The sequence below is a fragment of the Lactuca virosa genome, chromosome 3 (assembly GCF_052849685.1).
Source record: "Lactuca virosa cultivar CGN04683 chromosome 3, Lactuca_virosa_CGN04683_v6, whole genome shotgun sequence".
In the NCBI taxonomy this organism is placed as follows: Eukaryota; Viridiplantae; Streptophyta; class Magnoliopsida; order Asterales; family Asteraceae; genus Lactuca; species Lactuca virosa.
Genome location: NC_136428.1, coordinates 335,662,667 through 335,680,300, shown reverse-complemented (window position 1 = coordinate 335,680,300; position 17,634 = coordinate 335,662,667). Strand labels below are relative to the sequence as shown.

Below are 17,634 nucleotides of genomic sequence, written 5' to 3'. Positions count from 1 at the left end.
TTATCATACATGTGCTTCTCACAATCCTTTATTGGCTTCATGATGAGTTGTGGGGTTCACTTCAAAAGTTAGTATCAATATCTCCCCTTAAGGGCCAATACAACGAAGTTTTTCTCAAATGCATATTATTAAAGCCTCTGTTGTAAAAGAAGACAAGAGCATTTGTGTTTCATAAGCTTATTTACATGTCCTAATTTTGAATGTTTTAAAAATATTTTTTTTATAGATTTACTAATTTTAAATTCAAATGATAATCCATTGTTATTAAGGGGTTTTGATAATACATTGCTATTAAGGGACACTTGCATGTTTCACATATCATGTCAATAAGATCCTTCGTGTCATTGGTTGGCCATGAGGTGTACCAAATAAAAATGTTGAACTTGATATCATGAGCGGTTTTCTACTAGGTGTGGATGGCAAGTAAGAGTTTGGAGCATTAACTGAAACAAAAATAAAAAATATTAATCATACAATCAACAAACTTTAGAAATACATCAGAATATATATATATATATATATATATATATATATATATATATATATATATATATATATATATATATATATATATGTGTGTGTGTGACATGTCTCTTTCAAATTGTAGAAAAAGAAAGAAAGGTGGGTTGAACTATAATGTAACTTCTAACAGAGTACATGTCCAAATCAGTAATTATACAAAACAAAGAATGTAAAATAGGTGTTGTACTATTTTAGATTGGCAGTTATTCTTTTTAAATTCCTCAAAGCATTGTTGTGTAACAATTTTTAACATTTTTCAAAACATGGGAACAAAATAGAAACTTGGTTACAATTTTGTAACGACTCACAAATCACAACAAATTTAAACTTTTAAAAACAACCCGTGGTCATAAAATGTTTACAAAATCATTGTTTCCAAATTGTTTATCAATATCAGAGTATCCCAAAATCATAAAGCCATAAAACAGAGGATGTGTACGGTCATGCCTTCGTCTTCCCGCCATCTTCAGAAGTACCTGAAACAATAAAGTAAAATTGTAAGCCAAAGCTTTGTGAGCCCCCCCCCCCCCCCCAAGTACCACCACATAAAACATATCAAACAAGCAGGTAACGGGTCCACGACCTTCCTGGTTGGATTACCCTTGGCCCACAACCTTACGGTTGGAATGCCCAATACATAACGGGTCCACAACCTTCCTAGTTGAATTACCCCCGGTCCACAACCTTCCAGTTGGAATGCCCTGACCCACAACCTTACTGTTGAAATGCCCTGGTCTGTTGACTTACAGCACAAATCATAACATATATCCAAACTTCCCAGATGACTATTTTGTTTTCAAATACATACAAATTTTTGTAAGTTTTATTCATAAAACTTGTGTTATACAACACTTATATTACTTGTATCATCTTAATCACATATTATTATATGTTTAAAATAATTAGGACATGATTAACTTCCCGTGTTCTAGCGCCAAGTCACCGTTACTATCATATTAACTAACCACGACTACATACAAGGTGAGTTCATACCCCTACATTTTCATGATTTTTCACTGTTTTAGAGGGGGAGGGATACAAGTGTAACATAAGAAATTTTGTGTTAATATCTAAACGTTTTCAATATTTTGTCAATCATCACCGTTTTTAATAACATATACATATATATATATATATATATATATATATATATATATATATATATATATATATATTATATAATTAATGTTCAACGGGCTTAGAATTCATAATTTTGCTCCATTTCTTGTTCCTTGTTTGGTTGTGGGCTTGAGGTAGAATTATTTATTCGACTACTTATTTGATCATAATTATATAAATATTATATTTATATAAGTATAAAAGCATTTAAAACTTGTTAAACAAAAATATAATTTTTACAATCTATTTTAGTACTATTTGGACATAAATGTTGAATTTCACGGAACTATCGTATCACGGATTTTACAATTTAAACTTGCCGAATTATTAACAATACAAAGGTTTTCGTTTCAGTAGAACACATACATATAAACTATAATAGGTATAGTTTACGGCAATTACATATTACTTTTCAAAGTTCAGAATACAATACGGAAAACAAACAAATAAACTATAATATGTATAGTTTATGGATCATATGTACTACTTTACATATTTAGAATACATTATGGAAAACAAACATATAAACTATAATAAATATAGTTTATGACATATACTTACAGTTTATCCATTACAAATTAACTTTTCATTATTCTACACGTAACCGTTAATATAGCATTTGTGAGACACACTTCACGTACTTATCTAAGTATCAACCAAGTCCTGAAATTATAACCAGAATCTCCTGGTGGAAGAGCGTGACACTTGTGTATATATCTATATGGGACTGACAATCCCGCACCTTAACTGTTCGCTACAGTTAGGCCGGCAAGCCTGGGGTGACAAATGTCGTACCGATTGAGACGCCTAAAGAACGTCGTGTTCAGGCCATCTTAGGTCATCAAACATGGTTATGATAACTCACAATTTGGTATTGAATAATACGATTGGTGTATGAATAAGTAAACAATGTTTTATTAAATAATAAAACTATAATACAGTATTTTACAGTACAGCTGGTGAATCCAGACACTTACAATTACACAGTTTTTATACAAGTACAAATACAGAAAACTACTCTAGTACGGAGAAAACATACTTTTCATAGTTCTATGTGAATTAAAACTACATTATACTATTTCAGAGTACAATAACATTTACACGTTTTGGTCTTAGGGTATTAAGACTACAACACATTACAACAGAAAATATAGGATTTTCTGGGTAAATATACTTACATTTTCAAGGAACAAATAACAGATTTCAGTTGCAAAAATGCTTATGAACTCACCAACTTAATTGTTGACACTCTTTTCAAAACTACTTGTATTCTTAAAAAATCAGTAAACAGGTATCCACAGGTTTTGAGAAGACGGAGCTTCATAGACTCATGTCTTTTAGTTTTTGCTATACGTTTTGGTGTCATATATACATTGATTTGAACACGAATGTAAAACTATACTTTATCAATGTAATGGTTGTTTTACTTTGATTACTATTATGCAATTGTTATGATATTGTACACGACGTCATCCGCCCCCGAACGTTTTCGCCGTTCCGGTTTAGGGGTGTGACAACGAGCATAGTAGGTTGAGTCTTTCACCGTTGCTTTTTGAGGAACTTCACCCAAACAATCCTTAGCATAGTGGTTTCCGAGACCACATTTGTGACATACAATCTTGGGCTTGGCTGAGTTTAGAACTTCCTGAGGTTCCGAGGAGTGATTCGGAAGGTCGATATGCCGGTCGATTTTCAGTAGGTTTAGGGTAAGGTTGTGGATTGCTTTGGTGAAGAGCTTGAAAGTTGTTTTGAGAAGGTTTTTGATTGGGATTCCAAGGACGTTTGTACTTCATAGATAGAAGTGGAAACTCTTGCTGGAAACGAAGTTCGGAATCAACAGATTTTGGATATAGGTTTTCTTCGAACGGATTGTTCAGAATTAGAGAAATAGGCATGATAGTTACTGTGGGTCGAACAGGTGGGATGACTCCAAATGGATCCAAAAGAGATGGGTTCGGAATCAGTGGATTGACCGAGCTGACTAAACCGAGAGGACCTCCTAAAAGTTCTCTCAATGTTTTAGCAAAGTTGGATTCATGACCTTCCAGTTCGTCAAACAACTGATAGAGCTTCAGTTTCTTCATAGACCCATTACTCTGAAGATAGGACTTAACATTTCCCCATCCCTTTCCAAGGCTATTGATGAAGTTGAGGTTGTAATCTAGTGGAGATCAGACTACTCCATGTATTGTCATGTTGTTTACCACAATCCTATATTGATTTGATGCAGAGGCTACAGATTCACCAAGAGTTATAGTGAACGTGTCGAAGTAATTTACAACAGATGTCAAAAACTTATCCTTCATGTTCTATAACCCTTCGAACAAGTTTTGAAGTGTATCCCAAATCTCTTTGGCAGATTTGTACAACTTAATATACACAAAGAGAGAAGGAGGAACACCAAACACCATTTCAGAGAAATTGATTTGATTAGCATGAAGTTTCTCAATATCGGTTGCAGTTAGTGGTGCTGGTCGAGACTCTTCTTGACCCATGAGAGTGGAAACATCTCTAACCACTCGTCTTACAAGAACATGAGGACCTTTTTTCACTGACCTCCATATTTCTTCACCTTTTTATTTACCAAGCAAAAATCTCTCCATTCTAACTTTCCAGTAATCATACTGGAAAACAACTAGCAATGGGGCACGTGTTGGGTAACCCGCGCTATTTGCTATTTGCTATTTGCATTGAATACATTTGTTGAGATTGATTAGAAACAACCATTGAAGTTGAGATATTATAGTTGAAGTGGTATATAGAAGACCTTTTATCCTGAACACAAAAATCATTGAGATACCAAGGTAATCTACAACCAACTATAATTTTTTCTTATGGATTCAAAGGACAACCACTTAGGTTTTGATACCAATTGTGAAAGCAAAGAACTATGCATACAAGGTTTCAGAACTCAAACCTTGAATTAACTTAAGATCAATGTTTGCTAATAATAAAGATCCAGTGAATTCTGGTAAACCAGTCTTGCCTCAGAATTAAGATAATCAACAAAGTGCTCAAAATATAAATAATTAATAAGTATGAACAATGTAAAGCGATTCAAGAAAAAGAAAAATGTAAAAGAGAATATTGACTGAATGGTTCTTGATATAAGTGAAAAGGTGCATGTTCTACACTTTGATATAAAGGATGACTACTCTGTGAACATAGTTGTGGCTAGTATAAAAACAAAAAAAAATTATTTTATTTTTCACTTTTTTGTTGGAAAACTCTCTCTGGAAAGTTTGATTATGTTTAAAACTTCAACTTTATACTTCTTTAGTTGTTATAAGGATTGAAGTTTCTAATTACTTAACATTAATCTGTTTTAGCCTTTAATTATTCGTAGTCAAAATAAATAAATTTTAAAAAAACCCCAAAATCGCAGTTAAAATTGAGTGGAAATCGCAAATGGGCTTAGTCCATATGTGATTTGAAGGGGGCGAAGGATGTATTTATACAACAAAAACAAAAAACCATATGCGAACGTACAAGTTGCTAAAGCACATCTGTGTTTTAGCGACTTATACGTTTGCAGAAGGGTCGCTAAAATCACAGATAGACTTAATTCATCTGTAATTTTGATGGCTAAAAATACAATTTGAGTTTTTTTTTTTTTTTTTTTCTTTTTGCTATTTTCCACAAAATAATTAACACTTGGCTAAATTTGTAATTTTCTTCATTATTTAAGTATTTCACATGGTTTTCTAATAAAAACAAATTTTATAGTAATGGTCGGTATTTACTATTTAATGGTTTAAATGTAGAGATTGGATAAAACCATTGAAATTTGAAGTAATGATGCCACGTGCTGAGCAGATCTAATATGATGCCAAGTGGATTTTTTTTTTTCAAACACCTCCAAGTGTCCTCGATAATGCTCTAGCGTAAATGGAGTTACAAAAATGACGAACTCTTGAGACAGAATTCTCGTTTGTTTTGAAAAAAGGTCAGAGAGGGGATGATTAGGGTTTCAGACAGTATCCCGATGTAAGAAACCATTGGTTACTATTCTGAAGAATGAAGAACAGCGTGGAATCTCGCGAAGAAGATGCAAATGTTTCTTCTTCATTTCGTCGTTTACCAGATGAAATCATCCTCCAGATTTTTAACAAATTAATCGACTTGAAAACCCTATGCTTTTGCCATCTCATTTCCAAACATTTCTCCTCGATTGTACTTCAAATCGAAGCCATTTCCTTCACTGCTCCTTTATTAAACCCTCACATTTCCGATAAGAACACCGTCAGTGATGTCTCCCCAAGTCAGCCGTTTCTATCCGCTCATAGGTTTTTGAGCAAGTTTAAAGGAGTGAAGTTCTTATGGATCGAACTTCCTTCATCCAGTCATAGAGATATTGATGATCGTCTTTTGTTCAGGTGGAAAGCTAAGTTCTGTAGCAGAATGAAATCGTTCATATTTCTATCACCACATTCAATTTTTGACAAGGATGGATTCTGTATTAATGGAAATGGGGAAGAAGAAGAAGAAGAAGAAGACGAGTTACGAAATGATATGTTAAATCAGAAATTAGTCATTTCATTTCAGTGTTTTAGGGATGCGATGGTCTGGCATTCGATATTGTTGTACTTGGTTAAGGATCTACCAAAGTTGGAAAAGGTTTCCATTACTGATTTAGGGAGAAGAGGGAAGCTTTCTCTGAGTGGGGAAAAGCTCATTGAGGTGAAGGAATGGGTACATTCAGCTTCTGAAGCTGTGATGACTCATTTAGAGCTTCCTACTAAAATAAGTAACGGTTACATTCCCGTTTTGAAATTGCCAGTTTCAGGGTATGTGATGAAAGGGATACATTTTTGTGTAATGAAGATGAAAGATCTCGGGGATGGAAATGATGGTGTTATGAACAATGAGGATGCTTCTGCAGATAAAGAAGAAGCTGCGTATACTGAAGCTGTGATGGAAATTTTGGAGAAGCATACGACATGATGCTTAAGATGGCCGATGGTGTTTTAGTATGAATCAGGTGTGTACTCAATTAGGTTTTCATATTAAGGCTTTTTTTCCTTTGCAATTGAATATCTATAAAGTTAGAACTTGTTCTTTATGTCTAGTTAATTAAACACCCACACACAGGTCATCAGTTCTGAAATTAATCAGGAAAACATAAAGCTATGGGGTTTTTTAGAAAGTTCAAGTGAGTGTGGATCTTTCATTTTTGTCCTGATCTTCCATTATTCATGGCTATATTTTCTTTAGCTGAGATGAGGAATTGAGAGAGCAAGCCTTTGTCCTACCTTTTTGGATGAGATAAAAAATTACAAATTTTTGTCCCATTAACTGATTCATCACAACTCTAAGACACCATTATTCATCACAATAACTGTCAATATTACTGATTAATATGACCTTCTCAATCAATCTATGTATCTAAATCCATCTAGATGTGGTTCTCATAAACAGAAATCTGGTATCTATTAAGCCTATAAAAAGAAATAGGTGAAAAAAATAGACGAAGTTGAAGAAAGTTTTTGTTTAAAATAAGCTGTAATGAAAAAAAAAATACAAGGGTAAAAAGGTCATTTTAACAAAGTTAGTACTAAAGAACAGTTTTTGCAAAAAATGAAACCACAGGATAGGTAGCATTCTTGTAATGAAATTGGAAGTTGGAACCAAACATGCAATTTCCAAAATACCACAAGGACCAGTTCTGTAATTTTGTCTACAATGATAGTGAACAACCATGGACATGAAAAGACATACTTAACTTACCCATACATGATACATATGCCATTAACCAAAAAACTAAAGTTGGATGACTTATTTGTTAAGTAAAAGTAGAAGTTTGCAAGAAAATCGTTCAAGTATTGTATAACCTATTTGTTATTGCATGAAAACCATGGTATTTATTGTAATCCATGTTATGTGTATAATCTTTATGTATGACTTGTATTTCCAGGTAATTAAGCTAGTTCAAGTAACAACTAACAAGGGAAGAGAGAATATGAGGTGTAGATTGGTAGATATTAATTGATAGAAGATAGAAGGAATCTTTAAAACAAGTATTGAGATGTGTTTATTTTTGAAGAGGATTTATCCCTAGAAACTAGAAAGGTAGCAACATGTTGGTATGTAAAACATGTTATGTAAGTGACATATAATACTACTAAAGTACTTCGCAGCATCTATATATTTTATAACATATTTTTATTGTTTATGGACCTTTTAAATATTTATAAAAGGGTCTCATTTATTTGTTTAACCTAATCTATACTTTTTTTTATATTAAATCATGAGACAAAAACAAAAAATTATAATTTTTTTATCAAATAAAGAGGATTGTTTAATAAAACTTCTAAAAGCATTTTTTTAATCTTTTTATAAACTTCTAAAAGCATTTTAGTGTTATTTTGATCATATGTTTTGTGGTGTAATATGTTTTTCTTTTATTATGTATAATTAATTAGATTAAAAGATAGGGATATTCAACCATGGGATAAAACTTTAAAAAAAATCGCATTAATAGTTTTTAAAAAATTTGCAGAAAAAGTAAATTTCTTTAAAAAAAAAAACAAACAAGTAAATTTCTTTTTTTATCATTTTTGTAACAAAATTTAAGGTTCGTAGTATTCATAACAAGTTTAAGACCAAAAGTGTAAATATTTATATGTAATAATTTGAGAAAATTATAAAAATGGTACCTGTGGTATGGTGTAATAGACACATAGTCCAACTTCAATAAAATGGACAAACTTGGTCCTTGTGCTTTGTGGATATTACATAGATGGTCGCTCCAATACACTGCGTTAAAAAATGCTTAAATTTCAGTAAAAATAACCATTTTACCCTTCTTTTGTTCTTTATACATATGTCTTTATATTTTATGATTATTTTCTAAACCGTAGGGATCAAAACTTAATGTATTACGTTTGGCACAAAATCATCGTTGCATGCTCCTTTGCCTTTCAAAATTGTCTTTGTCGTTTACCACCATCCCCATCTTCTCCGATGTTGTAACTTAATGTATGTTCTAGCTTGATGATGTTGATGACTCATTTTAGTTTTCTGATTATCTTGTTGGATATCATTATTATATATATATATATATATATATATATATATATATATATATATATATATATATATATATATATATATTAAAGTTGTGGAGAAAAAGAACAGTAAATCTGAGATATTTTTTCCACTTTTGGTCCCTTAAATTACATTTTTTATCCCTCCATTTTTGTTTGTGTGTCACTTTGTTTAAAGGATAACACTTTTATGAAACGGTAATTCTACAACTTTTTTTTTTACTCTTTTGCCTCAATTGTTTTACCTGTTGCCACTTTTCCCCTAAGTTATTGTTTTTTACTTCTTTCGCTCAATTCTCTCGCTCCGCTTTTGCTTTAAACGATTCCCATTTTTTTTATCGTCACTTCTTTAATTAATGAGTTTTTTTAATGTGTAAAAGCATTTATGAACAATAAGGAATTGATTTATTTTACATAAATGGTCCTTAGGTTTTGTTGAATTTGACGACAAAATTACATAAATGGTCCATATGGTCTACCCATGATGACAAATTTAGTCCCTACTACCTGAAAAGACCAAATTACCCTCACATTAACGGACAAAAAACAACCAACATGCTACTTTACTTTACAAAGCAATACCTTCCGACCCCGGCAACGCCGGGGAATCTTTTCTAGTTTATTACTTAAGTTTCATGTGTTGACTTCTTTCGGTTTAGGTTTTCAACTTGATTTCATTTGATTGTGTTTTTGATGCGTTGGACCCATTTTGTACATCTTAAGAACTGTGCTCGCATTAGAAGAAATACAAATCCAAAATGCTTAGAATCTAATCGGAGGAAATTCATTGTAATTACGGAATCATGGATATCAAAGGTCCTACCTTGGTATATGTTACTTGAGTATGTTGGAGGATATGACGGTTGTTGCTGAAAATTCATTTTTTCAATGTATATAAGGCACTTCAGTTTTTCACTATTTACACGTTCTGACTTGGATAACATGTTAATTTCATTATTTTCTTTTTAGAAAGACGCCGAATGATAATCTATATTTTTAATTTGTTTTTTTGCTTATATAGAACCAACTCAATTGCCCTTTCAAGATTCACATTGTTCTTTGAAGACATTCACCATCCATACTAATAGATATGGTTAGTTGGCTTTCCTGCACAATCGTCCTTTCAAAATGCTACCTACACCATCGAAAATGGATCCTTGCATGGCTGAATGTCACAAGCAAGCGATTTGCTTCTCCTTCATGAAGTCGAAGGTATACGATCCCCAACGTCTCATTTAGATTTCATGCATGGATTTCAATTTTCAAGGTTTCATCTTCCAATTAGCCATCAGCTAAGATTTTTCATTGAATATTTTTGTTTTGTATATATATATATATTCCATTGTGGTTTGGCTGTATCTTTTTGTATTTTGGGATGAACAATTTTTTTGTTTCAATATATGTATTTCCTTCGGCTTTACTTTGATAAAACCATCAACAAAATTTTAACTCACATCAAACACATATAAATAAACTTAAAAAACAACTATTTAAATAAACAATATTTATAAAATTTTTCATAAAATAAAGCACATCTATATACACAAGTTTTCTTCAAAAAACTATATGATTCATATAAAATAGGGAAAATACCGGCAATAGTAAAAAAATGGGGGGTAAATTCAAAATTTAGACATGAAAATGGACATTTGCAGGTATAGATATGCATTCCGCGGAGCTCCGCGGAATGTACTGTAGCTCCGCGGAAAGGATCTTTAGATTTTTTTATTTATTTTTTTTTCACATCGTTTCTTCGGGGTTTATATTAATTCCACAACTAATTATTTTCAAGAAAAAGATTATGATAGTATGATAATCTTTGCTTGAAAATAATTAGTTGGAAATGAATATAAACCTCGAAGAATCGATGTGGAAAAAAAAACTGAAGATCCATTCCTCGGAGCTACCTCCGCGGAATGAGTTCATTCCTCGGAGGTAGCTCCGCGGAATGGATCTTGAGGGTTTTTTATTTTTTTAATACACTCATTTATTTACGATTTTGCCATTCCGCGGAGCTACAGTAGATTCCGCGCAGCTCCACGGAGCTACCTCCGCGGAATCCATGTCTATATCCGGAAATCCAATTTTTTGTGTCTATTTTTTGAAAATACCCTCCATTTTTTGACTATTGCCGGTATTTTCCCTATAAAATAATAACATATGTAAATCATTAATCTTCTCTTTTATTGTGCTTTCTTGATTTGACATCAATGAAGATGAGTTTACCATTTTCAAGAACACATTGTTGGGTCAAAAACTCCTAAAATAACATCAATTGAGAAAGTGTCACCTCAAGACATGTTATCACACTAAAAAAGTGTCACCTCACATGGCATGATCTTGTAACACCAATTGAAAAAGTGGTCAAGGTGATATAAAATTTTATAACACCTACTAATTTTCATGTCATCATTTCTTATTTCTTTTTTATTTATTTATTTTTGAGTAATTATAAATAAAAATATAAATTAATAAAACATGCTATTTTAATAAATCATAAATTAAACATAACATTAAAAAACTAAAAATAATATTACAAAAAAAATTATAAGAAAAAAAAACCATAGTCCTAATTTAAAAACATAAAACGATATTCCTAATTTTAAAACATAAACGATAGTCCTAGTCTAAGTATTTTTTTCAGATCTTCTTCTTCGTCATTCGAAGCACTCCCAAATCTTAGTGCGGAAAATCTCTTCGCTAGTTCGTAGAATTTCCAAATGCTTCGCCATTTGATCTTTATCTACTTGCCTACGAAGTGTAACATCCGGTTTCGAAAAGCTTCCTATTTCGGGAATTATGGACATTAATGGATCAAGTTAGGGCCCTAGACTTCAAGAGTTTAAGTTCTACGACCATTCGAGAGTGGATTATATATATATATATATATATATATATATATATATATATATATATATATAGGTTGTGCGAACCAAGCTTTTGGTTCGTACTTTGGGGCCTAAGTGTATAATGGTAAAGGTGATGTTATCGGCGAATTAAGGATTATATTTCGGAAGGTTTTGAGTCAAAGGAGACTTGATGGGGTTGTAGGGTCTTTCATTACCTTTCTGAGCATATAAACAACGTCGATAACAGATTTGGGATGCGGAAATTATGACCTTTAGAAGTTAGGAAGGTTTTTGGGTTTTGGCCTAGTACGTTGGTCGTACAGGGTGTGCGTTGGGCGTACTAGGCATGGTTGATCGCGGAAGTTCAACCCTGTATGTTGGGCGTACCAGGAGTACGATGGGCGTACGAAGCCGGACTCAAACCCTAATATTTGGGTCTTGGACCCTATTTGAAGACCTTAACTTATTCCAAACCCTTATTACCTTCAGCCTCCACCCTCTCTAACCCTAATTTCGAAACCCAAGCCCCATTTGTGAGATCCTTGAGTTTGCGAGTGTTTAGGAGTGTTCTTGGTGCATCTTGGAGAAGAAGAAGCTCATTGGAGAAATGTTGGTTGCATTGGAGCTTGTATATCCGGACCTTGTTCACCTTGATCTTCCTTCTAGAGGTATAAAGCTTCCATCTTGATGGTTCTTTTTATAGATCTATTTTTGGTTTAATTTTCTATGTTTTGGTCCCATGGTTTCGGTTCTTGTGAGTATAAGCTACTTCGGAGCTTAAGGGTATCATTTCTTGTTAGATATAAGGTTCATGTAGCATAAAAATCAGATCTTGATAAGTATAATTCTTCCATACATGAGCTAGTGGCCTTTTGATGAAGTTATGGATTTAGGGCTTTAGTTTGGACACCATTAAGTCATGCAAAGTCATAAAGTTAGAAACTTTATGATTTAGGACGTCACATAAGAATCAGATCTGGAAGTTAGATGTTTTGTCTTAAGGTATTAAGAGCTAAGAATGGATATCCATATTTAGCTCCATCCTTTGGTGACTTTTGAGGTATAAAGTCCATACCTTGTCTACTCTTTGCTTTGATATACTCTTTAGCTTGTTATGGTCCCTTTTGGTTGGTCTTGATGAGTTAAGGCCATTTTAGAAGCTAAACCTTGTAGATCTGGACGTTTTGAGGGTTCCTTTGACATAAAAATGCAAATTTTATGTTATTGGTGGTCTCATGCATGCATTAAGTCATTTGTTAAGTCCTTTTGAGCTTTAAGAGCCTCCTTAAGCCATCCATGCACGTAAAGTTGGCAACTTTACGTGATAAACCACCTTAAGGAAGTCAGATCTAAGTGTTGGAGTGAAGTCTTAACCGTGTAACGACCCAAAAATCCAGGGTAAAATTTTCATTTTTCATTATAGTCAAACACAAATGTTACTTAATCCAACCATTCAAAAACATTGCTTAATTAAAACTTTTATCAGAGTTACATCCCAGAATCACATAATCGGAAAACACGGGTGTGTGCGCTGCGATCAAGTCGGGTCTTTCCTTTTCAAACCAATGATACTTGAAACCATAAACAAAATTGTAAGCACGAAGCTTAGTGAGTTCCCCAGAGCATACCCCACATAATCCACATAATCACATAAACCATATCAATCACATAAGCCATGCATATAAACATATAAGGATGCCATGGAAACCCTCCAAGGTCTTACTCCTGGTGCCATAGGAACCCCCTCATGGTCTTAGCCCACTGCCATGGGAACCCCACATGGTCTTAACTAACTACCATATAAACCATACATACAAACATATAAGGATGCCCTGGAAACCCTCCAAGGTCTTACACCGGGTGCCATAGGAACCCCCTCATGGTCTTAGCCCACTGTCATGGGAACCCCCACATGGTCTTAGCCTGGAATGCCATGGGAACCCCCACATGGTCTTATATGCAACTGCCTCGGGAACCCCCCGAGGTCTTCCATGCAAGTATCACAAAGACAACTAGCATACCACATACTGCATAATCAACTAACATACCACATATAACTAATTGCCATGGGAACCCCCGCATGGTCTTCACATTGATGGGTTTTGAGCATCCTAACACTCCTATGGTGTACATGCAACCCTAGAAACCTTGGATCTATGTTTTACTATGGATACATGCAAATTTGTTTTTCCAAGGCTCATAACCTATCTAGCATGACATGGGGTACTTTAAACATAAAAGCTAGAAGAATTACATACCTTTTCAATAGTGAGTTGATTCCTTGGAGTTTGAGAGCCAAGCACCAATAATGTGGATGCCTCAAATGGAAATCACAAATCACCACAAACTTGGAAAAACTATGATAGTGTATGTTTGCTTTCTAGAAATCGGCCACCTTTCTTTCACACACCACTAGCACCATTTCAAGCATCATAGGCTCCTTTATATAGTGTGGAGAATTAGGGTTACATCCATGTAAACCCTAATACCCATGACTCTTCCTTTCCAAGGCTCCATGGGTTAAAAGCTCCATGGACTATGATGAAGTTATGAATCGAGTATGTAATGAATCAGAGTTTAATGATCAAAGTAAGATTGCGAGATTTGAACACAGATGTAAATATGATCTTGTTTCAGCTCTATTACGCTCTCAAGTTTTACAGAGTACAAATGACAATCATGTAAAGACTCGTTTCCATGACTCTAGTAAACACTCCTATTTATAGGAGAGGAAAGCGTACACAAAATATACTAAGGATTATGCATTAAGCTTCGAATACAATGCCCTAGTAAAATAGATTACATAAGATACGAAGACTCAGTACATTCGAAGACATGAAACCCTTCGACTAATTACAACTCTATTTACCCTTACAATCTCCCCCTTTGTAATCAAAATCGAAGGCTTCAACTTGTAAGCAGTTGAATTGAATACATCATCACTCTTCGTATCTCCGTGTACCATGCAGTGACCTTCTTAATCTCCTTCTTGTCTCCTTCATTATTTTTCCTACATTGGTTCATACGAACAATTAAGTTCGTATACTGCGAAGTTGCATATCGCTCCACTTCGCACGTTTGGAACAAGAACCGCTTTGCTCTACCATCCTTATCTTTTCCAGCGAAGACAATCCCCAATGGCTTTAAGCAGATTTCACCATCTTCATATTTCTTCAGATCTACTTGTTTCTTCGTAGGTGTCATTGGTGCTGTAATTTCAATACCTTTTGCAGTAGCCAATTCCACATCAGTTTGAGCAAGACACTCAAAATAATTTTCAATAAAGATCTTGATGTGTTTGACTCCAAGTTGGAAAACATCTGGCTCTGTTTCTTATAGAAAGGAGAATGACTTGTCTTTCAGGATTAATGCAACTTGTATAAGATCATACAAGTTCATTATCGGAAAATCAGCAATGGTAAACTCATAAACTTTTCCATTTGTTCTGATCACTGTGTATTTGAGATTCTGAATAACATTTTCGAAAATCACGTCTCTTTTGATGCTTATCACTTTCTTGATTTTTAACAGTGACCAGACTTCTTTAGGTGCTTTCGCCAACACTGAATGAAAACAAATTTTTATCTTCTTCCCTTCTTCTTTGTCTTTACATATAATTTCTGCTTTAAACTAAGGCATGATGAACATCATTTCATTTATAGGAAAGTCAAGCTGACTTGCATCAGTGTTTGAAACCACATAACTCTGTTTTGGCACCTTTTCGAATGAATACATGTGATCAAACATGACTTTTGCCTCAATTGTTTCATAGTTGTATTGCTTCGAAGGATCTCCTTTTTCCATACCCACAGGGTCTTGTGCACGAAGAGCCATAACACTTTGAATACGTCTCATCTTTTCCAACTCCGCATCCACTTCAGCCTTCTTTTCTTCCTTAGTCTTTTCTATGATCTTGGCTTTACCTTTATCTTTAGACTCAGACTCTCCCACCACAATCTTTGATTTCGAAGCACTTCCAGCAGCTTCTCCAATCACAACACCTTTAATTACTGATCTGGTCATCGGAACCGTTGTAACCACAGTTGAAGTAACTGAACCAGCAGATACAATCATAGGCTTTGAAGTTGGGATCTTCGAAGGAAACACTTTTCCCACCACCTTCGAATCTTCTTTACTCGCCTTTACTTCTTCACCAGTCTTCTTAGATTCATCTATCTTTTCTCCCCCTTGCACCCCTGTGAAAGCACGTGGGGCATCTGATACTGTTGGAAGAAGACTTGAAATGCGAGTAAGAGGAGATAAGTGTCTGTGAAGAATAGCTTCGAACTGGATGAATTTTTGAGATAAAAATTATGGAGTGATAACCGAAATGAACACTGGTTTCACAGACAACTCCTTCAACTCTTTTAACAAAACAAGCAACTCACCAAAATTCTTGTTCTCCAATTCAGAAAGATGAGTAAGTTGAGGACTCATGCTTTCGTACATTTTGACATATTTAGTGACAACGTCACAAATAATGTCAACCTTCTGATGGATTGAATTATAACATTGTTGAACACTTTGAACTTCTCTCTGCATGTCTTCACGAAGTTCACGAATTTGCATGTTGACATCTTCGCGTACCTTCTTAACTTCTTGAACAAAAAGAACATGCCGTTCTTTTGTTGTGCTTTTCAGATCCTTGATCTCACCCATAAAATCAGATCGTTGAGATTTAACACGAAGTTCGTTATTCTGATCAGTGTAGTCAACTTTCTCCAAAATAACAGACTCAGAATCTTTCACCATTCCAGAGACTTTGTTGATTATCCGTGATTCCATCATCTTTAACATAGTATCAACTTCCAGACTTGATACTGATGAACCTCCCCCAAAATCAGCTTGAGATTGAATGATAGCATTCAACTTCGTATTCAAAATTTTGTACTGCTTCATTGTCATCAACAAGGCTAAAAAGTTCATTTTAACAAAGTTAGTACTAAAGAATAGTTTTTGCAAAAAATGAAACCACAGGATAGGTAGCATTCTTGTAATGAAATTGGAAGTTGGAACCAAACATGCAATTTCCAAAATACCACAAGGACCAGTTCTGTAATTTTGTCTACAATGATAGTGAACAACCATGGACATGAAAAGACATACTTAACTTACCCATACATGATACATATGCCATTAACCAAAAAACTAAAGTTGGATGACTTATTTGTTAAGTAAAAGTAGAAGTTTGCAAGAAAATCGTTCAAGTATTGTATAACCTATTTGTTATTGCATGAAAACCATGGTATTTATTGTAATCCATGTTATGTGTATAATCTTTATGTATGACTTGTATTTCCAGGTAATTAAGCTAGTTCAAGTAACAACTAACAAGGGAAGAGAGAATATGAGGTGTAGATTGGTAGATATTAATTGATAGAAGATAGAAGGAATCTTTAAAACAAGTATTGAGATGTGGTTATTTTTGAAGAGGATTTATCCCTAGAAACTAGAAAGGTAGCAACATGTTGGTATGTAAAACATGTTATGTAAGTGACATATAATACTACTAAAGTACTTCGCAGCATCTATATATTTTATAACATATTTTTATTGTTTATGGACCTTTTAAATATTTATAAAAGGGTCTCATTTATTTGTTTAACCTAATCTATACTTTTTTTTATATTAAATCATGAGACAAAAACAAAAAATTATAATTTTTTTATCAAATAAAGAGGATTGTTTAATAAAACTTCTAAAAGCATTTTTTTAATCTTTTTATAAACTTCTAAAAGCATTTTAGTGTTATTTTGATCATATGTTTTGTGGTGTAATATGTTTTTCTTTTATTATGTATAATTAATTAGATTAAAAGATAGGGATATTCAACCATGGGATAAAACTTTAAAAAAAATCGCATTAATAGTTTTTAAAAAATTTGCAGAAAAAGTAAATTTCTTTTAAAAAAAACAAACAAGTAAATTTCTTTTTTTATCATGTTTGTAACAAAATTTAAGGTTCGTAGTATTCATAACAAGTTTAAGACCAAAAGTGTAAATATTTATATGTAATAATTTGAGAAAATTATAAAAATGGTACCTGTGGTATGGTGTAATAGACACATATAGTCCAACTTCAATAAAATGGACAAACTT

The 17,634-nt window shown here is 33.4% G+C and overlaps 1 protein-coding gene across 2 annotated transcripts; it reads left to right on the top strand.

Moving 5' to 3' along the window:
- Window positions 1-5,490: 5,490 nt before the first annotated feature.
- On the top strand, window positions 5,491-9,927 carry LOC145163096 (F-box protein At4g18380-like). 2 transcript variants are annotated; one of them, XM_079081989.1, is made up of 2 exons: window positions 5,491-6,622; window positions 9,709-9,927. In XM_079081989.1, exon 1 carries the CDS (start codon window positions 5,659-5,661, stop codon window positions 6,583-6,585), a length of 927 nt encoding a protein of 308 aa, XP_078938115.1. In that variant the 5' UTR covers window positions 5,491-5,658; the 3' UTR covers window positions 6,586-6,622; window positions 9,709-9,927. The 2 variants fall into 2 exon arrangements, with proteins under 2 accessions (XP_078938115.1, XP_078938114.1); XM_079081988.1 differs by lacking the exon at window positions 9,709-9,927 and adding an exon at window positions 7,556-7,811 and having other exon boundaries at window positions 5,492-6,622.
- The last annotated feature ends 7,707 nt before the right edge of the window (window positions 9,928-17,634 follow it).

Coding starts and splice junctions, on each gene's coding strand:
- LOC145163096 (XM_079081989.1), top strand. CDS start 5,659: ATGAAGAACAGCGTGGAATCTCGCGAAGAAGATGCAAATGTTTCTTCT.